General features: G+C 39.1%; 3 protein-coding genes across 4 annotated transcripts; 2 read left to right on the top strand and 1 right to left on the bottom strand.

Annotated features, from left to right (window-relative positions):
* Positions 1-2861: 2861 nt before the first annotated feature.
* Positions 2862-5718, bottom strand: LOC129756764 (gamma-tubulin complex component 2 homolog). Its single transcript, XM_055753757.1, has 4 exons — positions 5521-5718; positions 3410-5453; positions 3201-3344; positions 2862-3014 (listed from the first exon to the last, which is right to left on the bottom strand). The coding sequence occupies exons 1-4, from the start codon at positions 5571-5573 to the stop codon at positions 2877-2879; spliced, it is 2379 nt and encodes a 792-aa protein (XP_055609732.1). The 5' UTR covers positions 5574-5718; the 3' UTR covers positions 2862-2876.
* Positions 5719-5812: 94 nt separating this feature from the next.
* LOC129756765 (zinc finger and BTB domain-containing protein 41-like) lies at positions 5813-7937 on the top strand. The gene is made up of 5 exons (XM_055753758.1): positions 5813-6044; positions 6294-7129; positions 7185-7392; positions 7453-7764; positions 7827-7937. Exons 1-5 carry the CDS (start codon positions 5889-5891, stop codon positions 7935-7937), a joined length of 1623 nt encoding a protein of 540 aa, XP_055609733.1. The 5' UTR covers positions 5813-5888.
* Positions 7938-8167: 230 nt separating this feature from the next.
* LOC129754125 (aspartate--tRNA ligase, cytoplasmic) lies at positions 8168-13853 on the top strand. Of its 2 annotated transcripts, none has more exons than XM_055749993.1 (6): positions 8168-8360; positions 11380-11489; positions 11551-12289; positions 12358-12592; positions 12655-13037; positions 13099-13853. In XM_055749993.1, exons 2-6 carry the CDS (start codon positions 11409-11411, stop codon positions 13260-13262), a joined length of 1602 nt encoding a protein of 533 aa, XP_055605968.1. In that variant the 5' UTR covers positions 8168-8360; positions 11380-11408; the 3' UTR covers positions 13263-13853. The 2 variants fall into 2 exon arrangements, with proteins under 2 accessions (XP_055605968.1, XP_055605969.1); XM_055749994.1 differs by lacking the exon at positions 8168-8360 and adding an exon at positions 11006-11089.
* The last annotated feature ends 11147 nt before the right edge of the window (positions 13854-25000 follow it).

The raw sequence follows: 25000 nt of genomic DNA, 5'->3' as shown, positions 1-25000 counted from the left end.
AAATAATTTTTAATTTGGTTCGCTTTAAAATGTTGGTTGTTTGATTTCTCAGTCGACGAAGCTCTACAGACTGTCGATTTGGTCTCGAAACAGTTTTGATGGCAGTTCGACTCGACTTACCCAACCTTATTCTTAAACTTGGAAGAACAACCATTGAACTAATGATAAGAAAGCTTTTTTCAAATGAACGAACAGATACAGTGTCGGACAATAGAATAGGACCGCTCTAATGTAAAATATTCAAATCACCTTTAAACTGCCAATTCAAATATAATAATATGCGGCACCTAGCGGCAAGCACTTATTGTAGTATGCCAACTTTGTATACTGCACGTTTGTTGCAATCAAAGCAACCCGTTTGTTCTACTCGACCAGAAAGCTGTCGGAGGGTGAAAAAAGTCGCGTCATAAAATAAGACCAGCTCATCGGTTCGGCTGTTCCGGCATTTTCAGCGCTCTAGATTTGAAGAAAAGGTGTTGTTTTCGGTGTTGTTTGTCCATTTTCGTGTCCTGGTAAGTATTTCTCATAAAATTAATCATGTAAATCATGAAAACAAACAAAAAATAAAAATTTCCTTCCTCCTACTCTGTTTTCAGCGAAAAAGCGATGGGTCGGGCACTGCACTGCACGGAGGTCCAGAGAGCGATCATCCAGAATCTGTACAAGGCTGGCAAAAGCCAACGCGAGATTGCCGACTACTTAGGAAGGTCGAAAACTTTCGTTTTCAACGCGCTTCACAGCACCGGCAAACGGGAACTGACCGGCCGCCCCCGCAAAACGACGCCGAAGGACGATTCGGCAATCAAGCGGGCCTCGCAAAAGGACCCTTTCAAAGCGTCCAAGCAGATCAGAGACGAGCTGAACTTATCTGTGAGTTTCCGGACGGTTCAGCGTCGGTTCACGGAGAAGGGACTAGGAGGAAAAAGTCCCCGGAAGGTGCCGATGCTGACGCCGAAGCACTTGAAGGCGCGGCTGAAGTATGCGAAGGACCACTTCGATTGGGTCGGTCCGGAAAGGGAGAAACTATGGAGAAATATGCTGTGGTCGGATGAGACCAAAGTGAACCTCATCGGCTCAGACGGAAAGAGTTGGGTCCATCACCCACTCGGCTGTGCGTATATGCCCCAGTATACAAATAAAACATTCAAACATGGAGGAGGTAGCATCATGGTGTGGGGATGCTTTTCTTGGTACGGGGTGGGTCCCTTGTACTGGATCGGCCGGATTATGGACCAGCATCTCTACGCCCAGATACTTCGGGAAGTAATGCTGCCGCACGCCGAGTGGGAGATGCCCCTAAAGTGGCAGTTCCAGCAAGACAACGACCCCAAACACCCGCTAAGACGGTTAAAAAGTGGTTCTAGGATAATAAAGTAGACGTTATGGAGTGGCCAGCACAGTCACCTGATCTCAATCCCATAGAGAACCTATGGGAAATAGTTAAACGTAAGGTGTACACCGAAAAATCAAAAAACAAGCAGCAGCTGTGGGAGAGAATCCAGGCGGTGTGGTACGCTGTCCAAGTGAGAACGTGTCAAAAGCTGGTGGAGTCGATGCCGAACCGGGTGCGAGAAGTGATGCGTAATAAGGGTTATACCACCAAGTACTAACCCTGCAAATCGATCACGGTATGAATTTCCTTTTTTTTTTTAATTTTTTTTTTACCATGAATTCTAAAGCGGTCCTATTTTATGTCGCGTTATTTTAGTCAGTAAGGATAAAAAAACGCAGTTTTAAATAAAGGACAATTGTTTTAACTACAGATGATTTTAATTTCTTCGAAGAATGGAATTTACAATTTGTAAATCACGCAGAGAAAACTTGGATTTTGAAACAAAACAAAACTGACTTTGATTCAAAAAATTCATTTTTTCGATTCAATCTCCTGTTTTCTTTGAATCAATGAATTATGGTTTGGTTTCAAATAAATAATTTTTGAAAAAAAAATTAATTTTTTTAATCGAATAATTTTGGACTTTGATTTTGAACAAATTCTTTGATTCAAAAGACATTTGTTCAATGGCATATTTATTTGGAAACAAAGTAAATTTTCTTTCAATCAAAGAGAAATGTATTCGATGCTAAGTTATAATTTCTTAAAATAAAAACTTCAAACTAAGAAGGTTTTTTGCATTGAGTAAGAAGAATTTAAAACGAAAAATCGGTTTGGCTGGTCGTGTGAAAATGTGGATCAGAGTTAGCTTAGTTAGGAGGATTCTGGATAAAGTATGGTAAGTTTATGTTAATTAAAGAATGAATATTGAAGATTTTCAATAAGTGCTTGAAATTTTACAGGACAACGGCCGATAGATGGTTTTCCAAGTCCCAGGATACCTCAACCGAAGTGACACCACTCCAATCCAGCGATCAGGCCCACGAAAATTTAAACCGGATGATTCGATTGAACTGAACCAGTGTGTGACCCAGTGTTTCATTTATTTGTGAATCCAAATAAATTTTAAATTTGAAATCCTTTCTTGTCCGACACTGTAAGTGCTTTAAAGCTTTACTAAAATTTGTGTAGATACATTAAACGAATAGTAAGAAATAAAATAAACAGTTAAATCTTGAATTTAGAAAAAACAACTGAAAGCATAAATTAAATTTAAAAGAATTTGAGGAATTAAAATTTCTTCTTTGTTATTTGAATAAACATACAAATAACTATAAGTTTTGAATATTTTTTTCAAACTATTCATGCTTATGTTGATTTTTGCATATTTGTTAACGAAATGTGAATGTACATCTAAAAGTGAAATTTCAAACATAATTTTATTCGAATGCCATAACAAAAGTTAAGTAACAGTGTGTGTGTGTTTGTTTCTAGTATTTTTAACGTGTTAGAAACGAACAATTTGAATAAAACTAAAAACGTTTTAAAAATAAGTCCCAACAACACACACTACCTGCTGGCATGCAAAGTCGTAGTCCGACTCGGACGACAGCGAAAACTCATCGGTCGAGGCCACCAACATCGAGCACATCTCGGCGTCCACGAAGTGTCGCTGTGCCTCCTTTTTTTTTTGTTTGGTTATAACAACGCACATTGAGAAGGACAATGATCATATTTACACCAAGTGGGTTACGATGTTTTGATTTTTTAAGGAAGGCAGCGTCCCGTTTAGGATTAAAAATTACACAGATATTACTTTAAACCATTATCAACAGAGCGTGATTTTTAATTGAAATAGAAAACTTACCGCCAAAAATGCACAAAACTGGATACAAATGTTGCAAAGATTGATGATCGCCTTCAGCAGGTCCGGTTCGGTGAGCATGCAATTTTTCATGCACTGATCCAGAAAGTCCTGATGATACTTGAGAACGTCATCGATGTTTTTGATCTGCAAATTAAAAAATATACTTATATAGTCTGAAAATTTTAGGTTTTTTTTCTAAATATTTTTACCTGCTTAATGTTCTGGAAGAAAATGTGCCAGTTTGGCTCAATGACCTCGATCATCATATACGACTCAAAATTTTGAATGGCGATCAACATTTTCTGCCGAAGGGTGAAAGCAGATCTGTAAAGCCGAGCTGTTTGCGGTGCAAACTGCTTTGTGCGATTATTAGCGATCCAAACTCGGCACAATATCCGTTCAACATATTTCAGATAGAACAGCTGTCGGAATATCATCTGATACTTGGATATGGTCCATCGATTCAGTATGATCGAAACCGGCCACTGGGCGTTGTAGCTGAAGGTGAAACATTCAATGCCCTTCAGCTGAGAAGTGTCCCCGCCCAGGTTGTCCAGGAAAACGTCCTCCTTTTTGACGATTTTACTGATTTGCGTTACGATTCCGTAAGGAAGCAGCATAGTCTTCAGATCGTCATGGTACTCATCGTATCGAGCTGAAGATATGTTAAGTGTAACTTCCAGCAAATTTTCCAATCGCATGGGACGCAAATTATCCACATCTTTGTTCAGATCCTCCTCACACGCGTCCATGAACTGCGATATGAAGTCCCCTTGCTGCAGCAAAAAGTAGCGCTTAACCGAGTACAATCTTCCCATCAAATTGTACTTGTTCATGATCAAATTCAGCAGCGAGGAAGATGCAAAGTTATACGCGTCCTCAATAGCATTGATGTAGGTCTGATCCGAATGTGTATACTTCAGGGTGACCGCCGTTTTCTGCTGATAGTCCGCCGAGCTGCCACATTCACGGATAACGTTCAAATACTTTCCGGTCCGAAGGATGATATCGGCAAACTTGTTCAGGAAACAGGGCACCTTTTCCAGGCGGATTGTGTACTGTTTCTCCCAGTAGTCCATCAGCTCGTTCTCGTTTAGGTCCATGGCATTGTGTTCGATGAGAAACTCCCGACGAGGATCGTTGATGACACCGTCCAGAATCCACGATTGCAACATTTCCATGTACGGAACGGCTGCTCGCTCGATCAGATGGATAAGAACCTTTTGAATCTTTTCATCTCCAGTTGTTGAAGTGATCTTATCGTGCAGTAGCGTAAGGACATTTCCTCCTCGGGAGCTTGTTTGCCGAATGGCCGTCACCGTCTCGGCCAACACTTCCATGGTGTGGAAAACCGGTCTCAAAAAGTAAAGCAGTTTGTGGAAGGTAAGCTGCTGCTTTAGGAAAAGATTCTCCAGTTGGGTAATCGACAAATAGTAATCATTTATGACCGCGTGCAAAGCCGCCCGAAGAGCTTGCAACACTTGGCCACTCTCGAGGGAGCTGGAAGCCGCAATGAAGTCCTGCACCTGAGAGTAGTGGGAAGCCACCGGGAGCACCTCACGTACGATATCTTTCAAAGATTCCTCAATCTGATCGGAAACTTCAAACTCTAGCGGGGTGATGGGATTAAGCGGTTTCTTCGGGGTAATTAGAGAGCCTTTGACTCCTACCAGACAGTTCAAAAGTTCCTTCAGGACGATCGGTTCCTGAGAGCTGAGAGGAATGGCCGCCACGTTTTTGTTCTGCATCGGGTACAGTTCCTCGTAGTTGAAATTCCAGGAAACAATCGATCCCTTTTTGGCGATATACTCAAAAGATTGGGGAACCAGTGCCGCCGGAATGGATCCTGTGGATCTATTGAAACTGGACCCCAGAGTAGCCTGAGCTATCTTTTCCTTAATTTCTTTAACCGTTTCCGGTGTAACTTGTTCCGTGACAATCCGGGTCGAAGATAAAGGCGGACTTTCAAACATTGTCACCCGTTTAGAGACAGGTTCCGCTGATGAAGAAACCAATGTGCTAGCCTTTTCCGCCTGCGCAGCGTTTTTACAGTCCTGAACGTAGGCATTCAGCAGCACAATCAATGCCGCGTAGGAATCTTTCGGGTTGGACGTCACGAATTCGTCCACATATTTGGCCCCATTGGGAGTGGTCTTGAAGAGCTGAGTCAGAAGCGCTCCAAGCCGCTTGTTCGTGTATTTGGCATCTTTGTTCCGGAAGATCGTTAGAATATTGTCCACCGAAAATGTACAGCTTAAACAAAAACAAAACAAAATTACATCCGGAACATTTGGTCAGCCAATCATGTTTGGATCCTTACCCCGATTTTCTCACCAACTCAGCCAGCTCCTTCCTTGCCCTTACTTCCGACATGGTTTGAGATTTTCGTTAAGCACAATCCAACATCACACACGCGAATTCGCGATAATAAATTTAAGAAAACCCGTCGAAATTACGTGAAATAAAACCGCAGCCTTTTTGTTTTGATGCAAAGGAATGCAAATTTTCATTGCTATACACGGAGGGAAATTTTCACGTTTTTTTGTCTTAAAATTTTGAAGGGGGTGAGTGAAGTTAGCTCCCAACGAGCAAAAAAATAATGTTCAAATTTGTAAACAGTTCCATTTTGATCGTCTTTTTCAAGTGCGGTGCATAATATTTGTTTCTTTAGAGAAAAACAGTTGTAAAATGCCGCTTGCATCACTCGAAAAGTTTCCGGAAGTGTGCCGCCTTTGTTTGCAACCGAAAACGGATACAGAAGGGATTCCGCTGGCCGGAACGCAGCCTGAATTCGAAGCTACGCTGCAGGAGCTGTTGGACGATTTTTGCTTCGCCGTGCCGGAGGTAAGAAAAACGATATTTTTATTTATTTTTATCGTTTTGTTTTGAATCCGCTACTTACACGATTAAATCAGGTTACACATTTAGGTATGTTTTTAAACCATTTAATAAATTCTGCACTGAACAAAATTAGACGATGAATTATTCATGGTAAGGCATTTCCTGAGACATTTAATTGTGGGATAACTGGTTTGAATAAATAAAAACTTCAAATTAATCCTTTTTTGATTATTCACTTTGATTTGCTTCCAGGAATACGGCGAGATGCTACCATCGACAATCTGTGAGTCCTGTCTCGATGAGTTCCTAGCCGTTTATCGCGTTAAAAAGAAAATGGACTTTCTGCTCAGCTTCCAGATAGCATTCACTCGTATGCAACTACAAGGAATGGAAAGCGATCTACGGCAACTATTCGATCAGCATTATGATTATATGCTGAATGTCTTTCGTGACATAAATTTAATACATCACGACGATGATGGCGATGACTATCGTTTACAGTGGGATGATTTGGTAGCAGCCAATAGTGAACCCGAGCCAAAAGAATCGTTTTTAGAACCATCAACTGAAGAAGGTTTGGAAATGATTGATGACGAAAACAACTTATTCGAGATTGAGGTTCTCGATGAAGAAATAGATGAAACGAACGAGTTGTCTCAAAGTTATCAAAAAGATTTTGGAGAAGCAGGTCCAAGTAGTGAAACTAATTTAAACAATATAGAAACCGATCCTACTTTGCCAAAAATCTTATTCAAGAAACACGTTCCAAATCAAAATGAGGTCGAACTTCTAAATGAGCCTAGTTGCCCGGCCGATGACTGCGGGGTTGAGCTCAAATCCCAAGACGATCTTACCCGGCACAAAAAAGAGTCGCACGCCTATTTTGGATGTGACATTTGCGGACTTGAGCTGAAAAACAAATACTCACTCGAAGTTCACATTCGCAGGCATCAGGGTACCACAAGGTACAATTGTGAATATTGTGCTTCCAGTTTCCATACCGCACAGGAACAAAAATTGCATCTACAACTTGTTCACTTGGGGGCCGATAGCGTTGAGTGCGAAATTTGTGGCTTAGCGTTTAAAAAGTAAGTTATAGATTTTTTTCTCTTTTTAAACATTTAATTAAGGTTATCATTTCAGCACAATAGGTTTGAAGCGACATCTAAAGTCACATTCGGAAGTACGAAACTACAAGTGTCCGCACTGTGACAAAGCTTTCAAGACAAACATGCATTTGCATCGACACAAGGAAACCATTCACTTAAAAGTGCGATTTAATTGTCCGTATTGCGATATTTCCTATGGCCGAAAAGATAAGCTGCGAATGCACATCGAGAGAGATCACGATGTGAGTTTTGAATTCCAAAAAAAAAAATATTTTTTATTAAACTAAACCCTCCACTCGTAGATTCAGTCGTACTTCATCTGTGAAATTTGCGTGAAATCGTTCAACACCAACGAACAGCTGGAGGAGCACATGAATCATCACGGCAACCCAAAGCCGTTGGAATGCGGAGTCTGTTTGGTGGCTTTTCTGGAGCAGAGCGATTTCGAGCAACATTTGTGCATTTCCTACCGGGACAATTACGAGTGTTGTGGTCAGGATCACAAATATCACACCTATTTCAATAAGCACATGTTTTTGAAGCATGGCGAACGGACCAACTTTCGTGTTAAGCCAAATCCCGTTAAGTTGCTGGCGAAAGTAAGAGCTGAAAGGGTAATTTGGAAGGATGAAAATGTGATGAATAAGCTTACTTACTGTTTTTTTTTTATTTTCAGAAACACGATGAAAGATGTCCTAAATGTGGAAAAGTTTTTGAAACGCGCAAGCTGAAAAATGAACACAAAAGTCTCTGTGGTGGAGCCTCGAGTGATTCAATGATAATGTAATAAAGATTTTTTTATTCATATAAATATCAATTCATGTTTAACTGTTAGAATATTCAAAAGAAAATCCAGTTGATTGGTTATAATCAACTTGAAATAGATTATTAAATAATTTTTCATATAAGTTTCTAGAAATCGTCCAATTTTTACTATGTGATTAATTTCAGTGTAACCCTTTTTAATGCTCCCCCTGGAATTCAGCCCTGCCTCATTGCGCTTTTGACGTTCTTTTTGCATTCCTTCGCCGACGTCGTTTCTCACCTGAAAAACTCGCGACGTGTGTCGTGCGGTCCGGTTGAAAATTTGGTTTGATTGTGCATTTCTGGTTGCAATTTAAATCCGCGAGTTATGCGATAATTGTCCGTGATTCGAATCGGAAGTAAACTTCAAGGAAACATTACAAGCAGCCCCGAATTATTTATACCGGTAAGTTAAAATTATCGCAGACACTGCTCTCAACATAAAGGTTATGCTACAGCATGAAGTTTCCCCTACACTCGGGTTTCGTGCGGGGACACTTCGTCGTGCAATGGCGGAGGCTTGTAGAGCAGAATATTATCAAAGCTTTCAAATAAACCGATAAGGACCAACGATGACTGAGTGCCAGCGTGTCCATTGTTGATAAGGAAGAACCATTTTTGGGCAAAATGTTGAGGGAAAAATCCAATGATGCAACATTGCACATGGGATTGAAACGTTGCAGTCATTCATCTTTTCTTTCTATCACTTTTTTTTTACCTTGTTGGTCAAGGTTGGAAAAGTAAATTGTTAAGTACTCCATGACCGGTTGGATCAGCCGTATTTAATCGTGTTATGTAAGTTGCTAACAAGAAGCTCATAACCCTTCCTGGGTATTTGTATATTTTTGAAAAGGTTCATAAAAATGTTAAAAATAACTAGACTGGTCAATCTCCAAATAGAAATCAACTTCCTGCTTCTCATAAATGTATGTATATTTGTCTCATCAAAACAAATTTTGAATGTACACTAAACAATTCTGAATTATACAAACATTTGAATCAATCTTATGCTCGTTTAGGTACATCTCCATACCAGAAAATCGTCAAGTTTTCGAAGAAAAATTTTAGAAAAACATGAGATATCAAAGAAAGAAAGAACATAAGTCGTAAATATCATGATTTTTTCGAAAAAGATACAACGGCTCACCGACGGGACCGAGTAAATATTTTATGACTGCTTATAATCACCAGTAGTGGTGTCAGTTGAATTGATTGTTTTTCAATGCCAAAAGACATGCCTCTATTCAACAGCTTATAACTTTTTTGCATGATAAGATACGAAGTAGCGACTTTCGACAATATTGTTTAGGGGATTCCTTCATAGAATTCATAAATTTGCACTAAAACCATCAACAGGCTCGGTTCCACAGACGTGATCAAAATGATGTTGATTTTTCAGAACAAAATATTTAATTTTGCTATACAAACATAAAAGTTAAAATTCATTCATGTAAACGTTACTTAACAATTCTGCTAGATCAGTTTTCAATTTAAAAATAAACGGGTTTGCGAAATTCAAATATTACCCCAAATCGACTCAGTCTAGTGTTCCAATTTTTAATGATACACTTATCACATCTCACTCCTCAATTCTCACGTATTAAATCGTACTTAATTTCTCACTTCTCATATCTTACTTTTCATATTTCATTTCACATTTTTTACTTCTCACGTCTCGAATTTCACTTTTATCGCTCACGTCTTACAAGATAGGTAGATCAAAAGGTATGACATTGCGCTTAACCTCAATCGACAAAGCCGTGTAAACACAGGGTCAAAAATAGTTATGAAATTTAGAACAATATGTATGGGATTTGAAACATAATTTCAATTTATGGAAGATTGAGGGGTCTTATTGTCCAAATAAGTAATCAGTCGTATTCTTTGAAATACGCTGTGAAGCAATTAGTAAAATTTATGATCAAAAGCTCTCTTTTTTTTGACTACGAGACAGTTTTTCTTTAGCAATTTAGCAGTATTTCAGCAAAATATTCGAATTTCGGAAAGCATTTTTTCATATGTAGTTTTAAAAATATGGTTAAAAAAAGACTTGTTACAATTTGTAATGAATGCTTCTGTATTTTAGACACTAAAAAATTAAAAAAGTTTCAGTTATAAAGAATTCAGCAAAAAGCTATATTTTTAAACTCTATAAAAATCCACTTAGGAAATATGTTTTCCATTCGCAGAGCGCTTAATGCATTGTATATACTTTGGTGAACATTTCTATATTTTTTGCAGAATTTTAAAATCAGTAGTTTTATAAGAAAACTAATATTTAAACAAATTTCCATACATTTCTGTGAAATTTCTATAACTATTTTTCGGTTAGCCTACTAATACATATGCAAGCAACGGAGTAGTATACCTAAGGAATCTAGCTATCCTGCACGTCTTATGTGTAATTAAGGATTTATGACGTCCCATTGCTCATTTCTGACGTATTTGGTCCCTCTTTTTCATTGTTTCATTTTTCTTTTTTTTATTTAAACCTCTCAGGAACCAGACCTTAAGTCGTACCACTTTTTGCATCTTCTTGCGTTTTTTATGTCTCATTTCTCACGTCTCATGACACACTTCTGTGATTTCACATTTCTTGTTTCATGTCTCAGGTCTCAGGTGTTGCTCAGTTTTCATGCTTCAGGTCTTGATATCTCTTTCTCAGGGTTCAAGTTACATGCTACGGCATTAGTTTGTATTTCTGCAGTTATTTAGCTTGAATCTACATATTTACAAAAATTTGGCCCATGAACAAAAATCCTGTTATCATATCGCACAATTAGTGCGTATGGTAACCGCAATTCTCACCTTAACGCAGTTTGTGTCGTGCCCCGCATTTATTTTTTGCGTAGGAGGAGCATTTTGTGACATCCAACTTACCATGAGGAGGAGGTTAGTGGGTGGCTAGAAAGAAAATAGCATATCAACCGTCTGTCTGCCCGGCCGGTGCTAGGTATAGGTATTACGTTTCCTCTCTCGGTGGATGACGTCATAATGTTATAAGCGAGGTGCTATTTTTCGTCTTCCTATTTCTTTTGCCGTAGTCAGTATTACGCTGACCGTGACAATGATTGTAACAGTAACAGCTGTTGTGCTACAGATTTGAAACGAAAGGGCTGTGATAGGTATTTTGTGGTATGTGCGGTTTGGCGAACTATTGTTAGACGTTTGTCGTAGCATCGTATGATTACTTAATTCAGTTCAGTTCAAATGATGAAATTCGTTTGTAGGTGATTGACATAGTATTGAAGCATTGTACTTCACGTTGTCATATGGCCATATTTGTAGTACGATTTACGAGTGATATGCTAATCAGACTCGGCAATACGGCGCACAAATTGGCTATCGTCAAACAAGCTATTTCTATAATGTAGCCTAACTCCCGTATGATCCCAAAGACTAATGTGCTTTATCTTTCATTTCAGAGAAAACTTGAAACCGTAAGCTACTAATCATGGTGGAAGACACAATTAAAGAGGAGCAGTCCAAGAAGGCAGCGAAGAAGGCCGCCAAGGATGCCGTTAAAGCAGCAAAGGTATGTCTCTACCTGTAAGGTTATGGTTCAAATAAATTTTAAGCTCAATTTTTTCTTCTAGAAAGCTGAACATAAAGCGGCAGCAGCTGCTGAGAAGGGACAACAGGAAACTGTGGGAGCCGAGGAGGGTAAGGATTACTCCGAAGGACTTTACGGTGTGACTAAGATGATTCAGAGCACCAACAAGCATGCGGAACGTAACTTTGTGCCCGTACATGAGCTGTCCGGCTGTGCGAAAGAGTCCCTGGTGTGGGTCCGCGGGCGAGTTCACACCTCTCGTAGCAAGGGCAAGCAGTGCTTCCTGGTCATCCGGCAGCAAAGCAGTACCGTGCAATGTATAGTGGCCGTCAACGATAGCACCGTATCGAAGCAGATGGTCAAATTTTCGGGCAGCGTCCCCCGTGAGAGCATAGTCGACATCAAGGCTAAAGTTATCCCGGTGCCGACCCGGATTGAATCCTGCACCGAACAAAATCTGGAACTGCACGTCTTAGAGTTCTATCTGGTATCGTCAGCCAAGGCTCAGCTCCCGTTGCAGATCGAGGACGCGGCTCGGCCAGAAAAGTCTGACGATCCAGAAGCGCTGCAGATTCGTGTCAATCAGGACACGCGTTTGGATAATCGTGTGTTGGATCTGCGAACGCCGGCTAATCAAGCAATCTTCCGGCTCGAGGCTGGCGTCTGTAAACTGTTCCGTGACATTCTAACGAAGCAGGGTTTCACTGAAATCCACACACCGAAAATCATTTCTGCGGCCAGCGAGGGTGGTGCCAATGTGTTTACAGTCAGTTATTTTAAAGGTTAGTAAAGTTTTAAATAAAAATAGATTATATTGGCTGTTATTCTAAACTAAATTGATTGTTTTCAGATTCGGCATACCTTGCACAATCCCCGCAGCTGTACAAGCAGATGGCAATCGCCGCCGATTTCGACAAGGTGTTTACGGTGGGAGCCGTGTTCCGTGCGGAAGATTCCAACACCCATCGTCACTTGACCGAATTCGTCGGGTTGGATTTAGAAATGGCCTTCAAGTATCACTACCACGAGGTGCTGGACACCATCGGTAACACATTCACGGAAATTTTCAAAGGGTTGCGTGACAAGTGAGTATACTATAGATAAAACAAAGCCCTAGAATTTTAAACTAAATTGTTGAAACTTACAGTTACGCCCGCGAAATAACCGCTGTCGGGCAGCAGTACAATGTGGAGCCTTTTAAATTTCTGGAACCACCGCTCAAACTGGAGTTCGCTCAAGCCGTCACGATGCTTCGCGAGGCCGGTGTCACCATGGACGACGAAGAGGACCTTTCGACGCCCAGCGAAAAGCTTCTCGGTCGCCTAGTGAAGGCCAAGTATGACACCGATTTCTACATGTTGGACAAATTCCCGCTGGCGGTGCGACCATTCTACACGATGCCGGACCCGAATAATCCCAAATACTCAAACTCGTACGACATGTTCATGCGAGGAGAAGAAATTCTGTCCGGGGCGCAACGTATCCATGATCCCGATTATCTGGTCGAACGGGCGAAACATCACGCAATTGGTAACTATTCCTCATTCTGAAACAAATTAAAATATTTGAAAATTACTTTTTATTCCGACAGACATCTCAAAGATTGCCGCCTACATCGAAGCGTTCCGGTTCGGGTGTCCACCTCACGCTGGCGGTGGCATCGGTATGGAACGTGTGGTCATGCTGTATCTAGGCTTGGACAACATCCGGAAAACGTCAATGTTCCCCCGTGACCCCAAGAGACTTACACCTTAGAAAAACTCCTTGACAAGGTATCAAAAGGCACATGAAAGGTAATTTTTTCATATTATTTTCATTCCCTTGTCTTACAATTGCGCGTGTTCAAAATGCAATCCACAACTAAAAAAATTGATCCGCGAAAATCAACCTCTTATTCATTTAAAGGAGCGTGACCGCACATATTCGTTCATAAGTACTAAAATATTTCATCGTTTCCTTGAGGAAGGCGATGTAAAATGTATCACAGATAATAAACTCTGTTTTCCAAAAGAAAGGAGGTCACTATACTACACAAGGCTTGTTTGCGAGGCAAATTCAGAAATCGGAAAAGACTTACTTATTGAAACACTGAATATTTAGAACAAATATTTTAAAAACTAAATCGTTAACGGAAACAGCGCTTACCCAAAAGCGAAATCAGATCGTAGGTGGTAGGTACTTAACAAAAAATTGAAAAAAACAAGAGCAAATAAGCGTTGTAACAAAGTGCGTGCCGGTGTCGCGCATTTTAAGTTAGAACCTCGTCTGGTGAAACATTGATTGATAAAGCTAAGTTCGGAGCAAAGTAAAAAAAACCTGAAATAAAAAATCCGAATGACTTTTCAACTTTTGAGGGTTTGAATACATTATATCACAAATGCCTATCGTTGCAGTTTCTCATCGGCTCAGATCACTATTCGCTTTTGGCACAACCAGGCACACAATTTGACCTACAGGTAATTCCTGAGTTTGTTAATTTAGGCCTTGTAGATGAAACTTGTTAGAAAAATTATCCAGCGGTCCAAGGCAGAATTAGTTTTATCAATAAGCTCAAAGTCGTTCGGCATCAACATAATACAACAAGAAGTTTCTTTAAAAAAAATCCATCACCTATATTTATTTTTTACAGTGTCTTCCAAATCACCACGTGTCCCTCACGCAGTGCACTATCCTTTCCACTGCGGATATTCTTCACTCGGAGAGTAAGTTTTCCAGGACATATGAGTTCCATTTTTACCATGAACCTGACTCTCATTGCCAACAGGTGATTCTCGTAACGTAAAGACCCTCCCAACCCAATCAATGAATTATAACCACTCAAACATTCCCCACACCCGGGCAACGTAAGTGATCTCTGTTTTCCTTTGTTATGGCCAGACTGTCTACCCGTGGAAATCGAACTTGGGAACAGGAGGGTGGCGTCATACTATTTTTAAACATCAACAAACCGGTCTGGCGCAGGGGAAGAGAGAACTCAGCTACCGACCACGTGGTCGCTTTCCATAGATCCAGCAGTGGGGTGGGAAAGTGGTTGCGCGCACACTCACACATGTGAACTGAAACCGGCGGGAGATTTCCTTTGTTAACTTCCCGTTATATGATGGAGTCTGCACCTTTTAAAAACCTTTTTTTAGTTTTTTGAAGTCTTTTGAAGAAATACCGGAAATACAGCAACTTGAACTTCAAGTTAATATGAATGTGTTGAAGCAGCAAGATTTAGAGAGTGTTTTATGATACTAACGGCATTGTAATAATTGCTGCAACTGAATCTTTAGATCATGCTACTCCAACGCCTTCCTCAACATCTTCTTTCTTGAAGACGATAGGGGTTCGGCTACCATGTCTTTATCCGGACAATAGACGACATCCTTCTTGTTCTTCTGTTGCAGGTCGAACGAAGTTCTTGGTACTTATCCAAATGTTGACAAACCAACCTGTTTCTGAAGCGCTGTATGATCTAAGCAGTGTTCATTTTATAAAACGGACACCAAGATGTTACGATAAAAAGTTGACATTTAACCCAAATTTAATGAAATTGGTTTCATCGTGTATAAAAGTTTGTTGACAAAACTCTGACATATTTTTTTGTGAGAAAGCGACTGGATTTCTTAAAATGGGACGAATTGATAAAAAAAAACCCGTGTTTTTATAATTCAAAAGTACTGCTCAGATGGACTATCGTGTAGAAATATTGCAAAGCTTGTGAAACGATCGAAGTCTGTGGTTTATCAAATCATCAGGAAGTTTGGAGAGCACCATACTCTTGAAGATTTGCCAAGATCCGAAACCAGAAGAGGCACAGTGAATCCACAAATCGAGAAGAAATGTATTAAGCTTTTGTTGTCACATGAACACAACTCTGTTCGAAGAATTGCCAAGAAACTGAAAATTTCCGTTGGGACCGTCCAAAACGTAAAACGAAGGAACCACATTAAGACCTGCAGGGAGCAGAGACATCTTAAACGGAGCGCGGAACAGCACGAACGAGCGAAGCAGCGATGTCGGAGACTGGATACGATTTTGAAGAAGCAAAGTAACCGTTGCATTTTGATGGACGATGAAACTTATTGCAAACTGGACACAGTCGCTCTTCCTGGGCCGCAATTTTTCAACGCAATTGTTGGTAAGGAGGTACCTCATGATAAGCGATCCATTGAAATCGAAAAGTTTTGCAAAAAAGTGCTTGTTTGGCAAGCTATCTGCTCTTGCGGAGAAAGAAGTTTGCCATATTTCACAACAGGTACCATCGTTGGTGAAAATTATCGTAAGGAAAGCATCGAAAAACGCCTTGTTCCTCTTTATCGTCATCATACAAGCCCACTATTGTTCTGGCCTGACCTTGCTTCCGCACACTATTCCGCTTCAGCCACTCTCAAACTTCTGAAATCCTTCAAGATATGTTTTGTTGAGAAAGAGGACAATCCGCCAAATTGTCCTGAGTTTCGCCCGGTAGAGCGTTACTGGGCAATTATCAAGCGTAATCTTCGGGAGGATGGTAGAGAAGCACAGTCCATCGACGAGTTCAAGAAAATGTGGACAAAAGCCAGCCGAAAAGTCAAGCCGGAAACTGTAAAGAGGCTTATGAGGGGAGTTCGAGCAAAAGTGCACCAATTTTATCGTTGAAAACTTTTGGTTGAATTTCTCACTTTCTTCTTGTTCTGGATTAGCTTTGCATTGTTTTACAGAAAACTATGTAATTTGGTCAATAAATAAAATGAACACTCCTTAGTAGTCTGTTTCAGGGCGCAAAGTTGTATGAAAATCGTGTGTTCTGATCTTTCGGCGATAAAACTGTCGTGACAAAAACCAGGTTGGTTGTCCCGTGTGTATATTTCCTCGACAAGAATGCGGTCTGGATATTGTACTGCTTGATTACCATATTCCGCTTCCCAACAACAGTCAATTACATGCAGAAAGTAGCCTGACGATCGGACTGTGCGACGAACCGAGGATTTCCGTGGGATCCTTCAACAATGGAACAACTGAACGACCTTGATCTAGCTTTCGATGCAGAGCAAACTCGACGACCTCACCGAAAGATCCAAGGCAGCAGGTAGTCAATGTCGGAAAGTCCAAGTCAATGGAAATCAACACAGGAAATCTCTCCAGTTTCGTGGTAGCTGGGCAACAGGTTGAGAGAGTGGAGCCAGATAACGCCTGATGGTGGTACCAAGAAGCACATCGAAACCCAGATGAGAAATGTTATGTACCGGGAAATACGGATACACGAATTAAAAAGACGCGAGATTTACATGCTAAAATAGAGACTTTTATTTGACGAAGTTAAAAGGGACGTGCGACTCGCTTGGACAACAATAATAAAAGCACACTTGTTTGTGTTTTCATCCCGCTGGTTGGCGCGTCGATCAGCTGACAATAGGCTGCCAGCAGTGAGCCCAGCGGTTTTGTTGTAGGGTGTTTCACGCCCTAACAAGAAAAGCCCGATTTGCATTTGCGAGTCTCCAGAACATCTGGCGCCCACGTCAGATATCTCTACGAACGAAAATTCGAATCTTTAACTCAAATGTCAAATCCGTATTGCTGTACGGGTGCGAAACTTGGTGCACATATGCGGTAACGACGCGCAAACTGCAAGTATTTGTAAACCGCTGTCTGCGGAATATCATCCGCGCTTGATGGCCTTGCAACTGGATCTCAAATGAGCCTACGTAGCCTAGCCGCCGAAATTGACTGGGACCAAATGCAGACGCTGGCTCCGGATCGTCAATAGTGGAGGTCTTTTACCACGGCCTTATGCACTGGAGGATCGGCGCGGGAACATTAAGTTAAGTCAAGTTATATAGCGCGAAAACGACTTATTCGTGGCTACATCTTTTGAGACCTTTTCCAGACCGATCACGTTTACGGTCGATTAGTAGTGCTGCAAATTTAAACTCTGTGGCAAGTAACACGCAGTCTCCAGAAGTATTATTTCCCGGGAATTCACGGAATTCACCAGATTTCCCGATTTTGTCATTTTTAAGTAATTTTTTGAACTTTTATGTGACCTCATCCATCCAAATAAACCGTAGCTTGAAAATCTTCAAACAGCTAATTGAAAAAGGTTGTCAATGTTTGAAATTAAAGCACATACTAACGAAAACATGGTATCAAATTTCATGTTGTGTTCCCAAACGAAAATCATCCCCCCATTCCGCTATAGGATCGCTCTCACTGACTGGAAAATAAAAACGTCAATAAAAGGGGGTGGCGGTTGACGAGAACAAGGGAAAACTTTACTCCAGACCAGCCCTGAGATTCGGTTCCTCCCTGCTCCTTCTACTTGGGGTGATGAAGATACCCAGATGGACAACAGTTGGTTCGGTTCACTTTGGTGGGTGGGTGGCCACTCTCTTTTTTCTGAACGACCTAACCGCGCCAATTTATTACAACGCTATCATCATTTCCCCCCTGCCCAGTGTCTCTGTCGATTCCAGGGTAAGAATTTTTTTTCTTCACCAGTTTGCCACGGACACAAGGACCAGAAAGGTCGCACTTTGCCGAGCTCAGCTAAATTTCGTGGCGTGTTCCAGGTTGTTACGGTTTTTTTTCTCCCTCTAATCGACTGAGGATACGCCTTTCTGATATGGCGACTTTCCCTGGTCGTTGTTGTGCGTGACCTGTGAAAATTTTTGCTGTTCCTTTCGGTTTTTTTCTCGTAAAGTCTCAACGAGTTGTGAAATAAGAACCGTGTTACACCATCGAAGGAGCCTTATCCCTAATTTACTGGAGAAGAACTTAAATGTTTACCAACAAAGTGAATTCATTCATGATATTGGAAAGAAATAAATGTTTCATTATCGACAGTGAATTTGATAAAATAATGTGTGTCACCCTGAGATAAGATAGGAGCTTGTCTTAAATCAAGCTTCCAAATTGTTATCATATTGCGTTGCTCTTGTCTGCACTATACGTATTGAGCTAGTAGTGGATGAGCAACTTTCAGCTAGTTGATAGTGAGTTATTCTAGTGAATAAGAAAAAAAAAGTACCAGTGAGTGGTTGTGATTCACCCGTAGTAAATCATAAACAAGCAAACGAAACAATCGTAAATAAACACCACTCGTTCCCCTGAACCTCTAAATAGCTTAGAGCTTACATACATCAATAGTATAGTTTCTGGGTAAACAGAAGAAAGAAGAAAAAACATCAAGTGAGAAATATGAGTGGAACCAGGACCAAGATACTGCAGAAAATAACCAGCCACGGGAGCGATGTCACGTCCGTGGATTTTTTCGGCAACTCGCTGCTGGTCACCGGGTCAAGGTCAGTCTGGATTTACGATTACAGAATATAGAGCAGGTCTGGTCATACGTGATTCAATCATTAGGGAGCATATATATTGGAGGGGGGGGGGATAGAGAAAACAGCCTTTTCTACTTCTACTTTACACTACAGCTGATTCAGGGAAACTACGAGTTGGTTAATTTATTTTACCGAATAGTCATCTAAATATTCTGCTATTTCAGGCTACACTTTTTTAACCCTCATCCGCATTAGAGTGTCAATTTGACACTATTGCAAGTTTGAATGCTTGTAACTTTTTTCAGAAGCTTCTAAAACCCACAATTTTTTGGGGGACCCTAAATGAATTCAAAAGTTCTTTAAAATTGCATCTTTACTTTTTTATGGACGAACCCTCGAATCCTGGACAAAAAAAACTCCCTTTTCCGACTTAGAGTGTCAATATGACACTCCAAAAGCAAAATCTATCTAAGTCGTTTGAATTATTATGAATATCATATAAAACTTATATCAATAGAAACCTTTTAATGACAGTAGAATATGTTTAGAACATTATATGGTCGCAATTCGACCAGACCGAACTGAACGCCAATTTGAAAAAAATTGAGTTATCTATTGCAACGGATGCGAAACATGATAAACTACCTATCCAATGAAAATCAGAACATTTTTACTATTTTTACTGATTTTATTAGAAAATTTCAATGTTGCAGATAGTCGAAATGGCAAAAATGCGTTGTGCCAAAGTGAACTGAGAGCCAGCTTTGAGGTGAAGATGAAAAGCATGTTTGGGTCATGAAACTGATTTTGTGAGAAATAAGCTTATGTTTGTTGGTTTTTTTCTTTTCAAAACAGTTCTTCGGTTTGTCAGGAACTAATATCTAATAAATTAAATGGTAAGAAACGTTCCCGTAGCTAAAAACTTCATGTTGCGGATTGTTAACATTTATTAAAATCTCGTTCAGCCAGACTGAACCGAATCCCTTGAATTTTGTTTTCCAATTTACTCAAGGGAATGTTAGGATTTTTGACATTTAACGATAAAAGATGCTTTATTTTATTGCTTACTGTCGTTCAGAACGCAACCGGTAAGTTGAAATCACAGATATTCCGCTTTTCAAAAGTCCGAAATTTGTATGGCGCGGTTCACTCTGGCTCAACGAAAAAAAACATTTTTCAAGCATCAGCCATACTCGTTGGGTGCTGCTTGTAAACCGCCTCTAAGCAGGCTCCTACGTTTAGAACAAATCGCCCAGTCAAATGAAGGTGCATGACAATTTTTTAAACATTTTTGTTCGACCAGAGTGAACTGGGTGCAAACATAATGCTATTAAAGTTATGTTTTCTGCTTGATGTGTAATCAGAAATCGACCAGTATAACCTCGATGGCTTTATAAGAGTCTAAATGTGATGGTAAAATGATTAAATAAGATATCTGATGAAATGGTATCAATTGGAAGGGCTGTGAACTTCGAACTCGATTTTCTCGAAATCAAGTTTATGGCGTTCAGTTCGGTCTGGTCGAATCGCGACCATATATAGCTAAAGGTATTAGTTTTCTCGTTATTCAGCGTGAAAGAAAAAAAATCCGAAAACACATGCCTCAGGAAAACTGCTATAGTTCATATATTCCATTCCAAACAAGATTTGCCTTATGCATATGAAAGCTTAAGTTAATGTCTACATCATGAAGCCAAAAAATATTTTTTATTTTTTTTTTTATGAAATAATCACAAAAAGTCCAAAAAAGTGGTCTGAAAAACCTACTTTTCATTCGATTGCTGGTAAAAAGTGTTTGAGCTATGGTAGAGTTTTTGAAAAAAATATGACTACTGACTCTAATTCTAACATTTCGTTGTCTTTAGATTTATGATGCAGCAAAAATTTAGTTTACTGGAATTGTTCAAAGTTGACTACTTTGCGCGATTATTTTACAAATTGAAATTTCATCTGTTTTTGTGGTCCACCGTCAGATTGTACCCGGATTTTCAGTGCTTTTACTTTGTTTGGACCAATGAAAAGTACTTTCATTGGAAAGCAAATTTAATCTACATTCTAAGATGTTCTGATGTTCTAAACATATTTTACTGACATCACTAGGTTTCAAGTGGTATAAGTTGCATTGAAATCGGTTAGGTATAAAAGGAGTTATAACGATTTTAGCTTGGAGTGTCAAATTGACACTCCTAGTGCTGATAAGGGTAACAAAATCTAGTGCAGATGAGGGTTAAGTAGCATTTTCAGTTGGTATATTTTCATATTTACCTTGAATTTTGGCTTCAGCACATGTCAAACCCTACAACATCCACTGGATTCTTTTTTTAAACTTTTCCAAACCACCTCTTGGTGCTCAATTGATTCGGACGTAGCTCCTCGACAAAATCATTGACAACAATGGCCCCTACGGAAGTTTCGAAACATTTAGCCAGCGGCTTTGCCGTAGTGATTAGAGTTCAAGTCATCTACGCCAAGGTTCATGAGATCGAATTCCGGTCATGGCATATACACTTTCTGTTACTTCGAAAGACGACGCTTAGAGTTAAGGAAAGAAGATCTCTTCAAAGAAACATGAAGTTTCACTGAGATTGAGCTTTGAGCTTCCCGATTTCATTCAGATCACTTCAGAATGATTAACTGTGGCTCTATAAATGAGTAGACTTCAAAACTCGCCCAATTTTAAAATGCAAACCTATCGAGTTGAATTCTTTAGCAAAGGGTCCCTATGCGCCCCACCTAATGATGCTCTCTTCAACCCTAGTCAATAGGGGAGATAAAGGCATAACGAGCACCCAGGGCATAATAAGCTTTCCTTTTTTCTACCAAAGTACGTATTTTCTTAAACAAATTTTCATGAGGATTTGTTTCGTACTACCTATTGTTATGTACCGGGAAATGCGGATACACAAATTAAAATACACGCGAGATTTACATACTAAAATAAAGACTTTTATTTGACGGACTAAAATTGGGACGTGCGACTTGCTTGGACAACAATAATAAAAGCACATGTATTGTTGTTTACATCCCATAAGGCATTTCCCCACTTGTCAGACGAACAGCTGATTCCTCATGTTTACATTTTCTCGGCATATCGTGGTAGGGTAAACATAACAACAACATTACGTATGTTCAATGACCAGATAGTAACGATATGATATTGGCAATGCAATTGTAGTGGTTTTGCAAGCACACCTTGGTGAGGAGCATATAAATTCTTTGTTTAATGATTTGTAAATTCATAACTAGTTGAGACATGAAGGTTTTTTGATGCTTTTAATTAAAGAAGTTTTTAAAAGAAAGCATTGAACAATGCTTATCATCAAAGATTCAAATGGCGACTAGTTGGTGTTTACATTTTTCAAAACTAAAACAAAAAGCTACCCTACCACAATCTGTCTCAGGAAATACTCTATTGGCGCGTCGATCAGCTGACAATAGGCTGCCAGCAGTGAGCCCAGCGGTTTAGTTGTAGGGTGTTTCACGCCCTAACACCTATCCCAATTAACCAAAAGTTCCATAAAACAGTCTCTTAAAAGCTTACTCAGCCCTTCTCGAAGGCTGTATAGTATTCTATTCAGCTGAAAATTTAAGTTCTTATCCACACTTTCAATTTCTATAATCAAAGCTGAGTAGAAGGCTATTCAGCCTTCTGCATGAAACTTTCAGTAAAGAGAAAAAAGGAAAAAAAAACATAGCGTTCACTTTTTACGTACTTTGAAATCTATCAACTCTCAAATCTGTTGTAGGCTAATTTTAACTGTTTTCTAAATTCATTTCATACTTACTTAAAATTATTGGCATGTTTGAAGATTTGAACCTGGACCTACGTAGTGAGAACTGAACACGCTACCGCTGTACCATGGCCAATGGCCATGGCCAATGTTATTAAAAACATCAATTTAAAGTTTTCACTTTTTCTAAGCAGGCTAAATTAAAAAATGTAAACATTTGTTTTCAACAAATTATGCATAACATATTTTCAAACAAGACCTGCACGATTCGAAATCAAACTAAGTTTATTTAAGTTTTATTTTACTTTTAATGATTTGTGTGCCTTACTTTTTCTTTGAAAGAAGGAATAGTCCTTGCGGTTAGTCGGCAAGGTATTTTTTATATAATCCGACGATAAAGTGCTGCGGAATCAGTTTCTAAAAAAATAAATGGAATGCCAAATGGAGCTCGTGAAGAAGTACGGTATTTCAAATTTGTATTTTGTTTTGTTTTATTTGTACCACTAACGATTATTTTGCAAATTTTAGATTCTTGATTGGAGACTAAAATCGCTGTTTTTCAAAATAGATATGAAAAAAACGGAAAAGATGCATATATTTGATTATTCTCAGCAGTAACAAACCAAGTAAACGGTTGGTATTAATATTATGTGTGCTTTCGGTCGCATTAAACCATCCGTGTCAGCCAGTGACGACCTTGCTGTAGGTGCGGAGGTGTTGCTCTGTTTCTACTGTGACAATTTTTCTTCTAAAGAAACAATCAAGGAGATTCGGTGTGTGGAATATAAACAAAGAAAATTTTCAAAACAAAATGTAAATAAAATATCAAACTATTATGTTCGATTGGTGAAAAAACTATACTTTCAATGATTATGATGTATGACCCTGTGATAGATTAATGATGTTGCTAGAGTTTACGTCGTGATTCTTTCCCCTCAGCCAAATTTTGTTCAAATTATGGGCTTCTTTATTTTTCGAATAATCCATATAACATTCGTTGTTAAAAATTGAGAACAACTCCGAAAAGTTTTTAGGAGAGTGTTAAAAACCATCGAAAAGTTATCGACAAAATTCAATACACTTGGAGTTCCATAGAAGTTCAGAATAGAACCAATAAGTTCGTTGGGAGTTCAGAATGGAACCAAAAAGTTCGTTAGGAATCTTGAATGGAACCAAAAAGTTCGTAAGGAGTTCATTAGAAGGTACGAGGGTTCAAATTGATATTCAAACTACACAAGTCACTTAGAACGCACAAACATGAACTATGATACTTCTAGGGACTATTCATGTTCGTCCAGAAGTACAAATTGAGCACTTACGAGAATCGGTTATCATTTCTCTCGAGTACCTTTTACTCAGCCAAATGTGAACTTTTATTGTACACGATTAAGTAACTATGTGACTTTTGGTTACTTGGGATAGTATTAATTTTTCACCAAAAAAGAAATATCCTTTTCATCTTTACAGAAATATTATATAATAACCAGCTAGGTTCTCAAATGACGAAAACCTTATAATTTTTGAGCACCACCAAATAAGCTTTTACGGCGAACGGCAGACCTGTTATTACTTTGTTTGATGAATCTACGCCTCACCGTTTAGTGCAAAATGCATCGATCATGAATGATACATGAAAAAAAAAATCCCCAGGACCAGGAAGCGTTTTCCTTAAGGTCGCCATTATGCCCTTATCTCCTCTAAATATAAACGCTCCTTTAAAATTATTCAAGTGTAAAGTCAAACTGTGAACGTTAGGACAGTATATTTTTTATAGGGCAGTATGTAGCAGTTTGTACATTATAGATCAAGATGATTTATCGATCCGTAAGCTTATTTTGTGGTACTCGGAATTTTAATTTTTTCGTCACCTTTGAGGCAAGTTGCTCAAAACTAATGAACCGATTTTCATAAACACTACCATTTTGAAAACGTCCAAATGTCTGCTATAAGATGCTTCTTGATAAATTGTAATAAGTCCTTAAAAAATAAGTGTTTTTTTATTAAAGATACCTCATTTTGTTGAAGTCGCATTGAAAAACTTTTGATTGATATGAATTCAGATAGATTGAGAGCTCACAGTGAAAAAATAAAAGTGATCGGTTTTAGGACCACAGCTGGTTATTTGAAAAGTTCATAAAAAATTTTCATGATTTTTTTACAATATTTTCATGAGGATTATGGAATTTTGAAGAAAAATATCGCCGTTCTGTTCCATTACATTCAATTCCAACCGATAGCGATGAATTAATAATGAAGAGACTGATAGGGTGACCAATTCTAGTAATAAATCATAGAATTTCAATATATTGAGGACAAAATTTGGAGTATATCGACTTTTACTTTACGCTTTTTGCTACCCTGAGCAGAACTTCCCTGAAATGTTAAATTTAATCTTTAAATAATATTAAAAGAAATTAAATACGACACTTAAATGAACTCAAGAATTTTAAATGTGCACATTTAATACATTTTATGTTGAAATACGGCTCAGTGAATTTCTTAATGTCATAAAAATATC

The sequence above is a fragment of the Uranotaenia lowii genome, chromosome 3, assembly GCF_029784155.1.
Source record: "Uranotaenia lowii strain MFRU-FL chromosome 3, ASM2978415v1, whole genome shotgun sequence".
Taxonomy (NCBI): Eukaryota; Metazoa; Arthropoda; class Insecta; order Diptera; family Culicidae; genus Uranotaenia; species Uranotaenia lowii.
The sequence above is the reverse complement of the archived record's forward strand: the minus strand, read 5'-3'. Positions and strand labels throughout refer to the sequence as shown.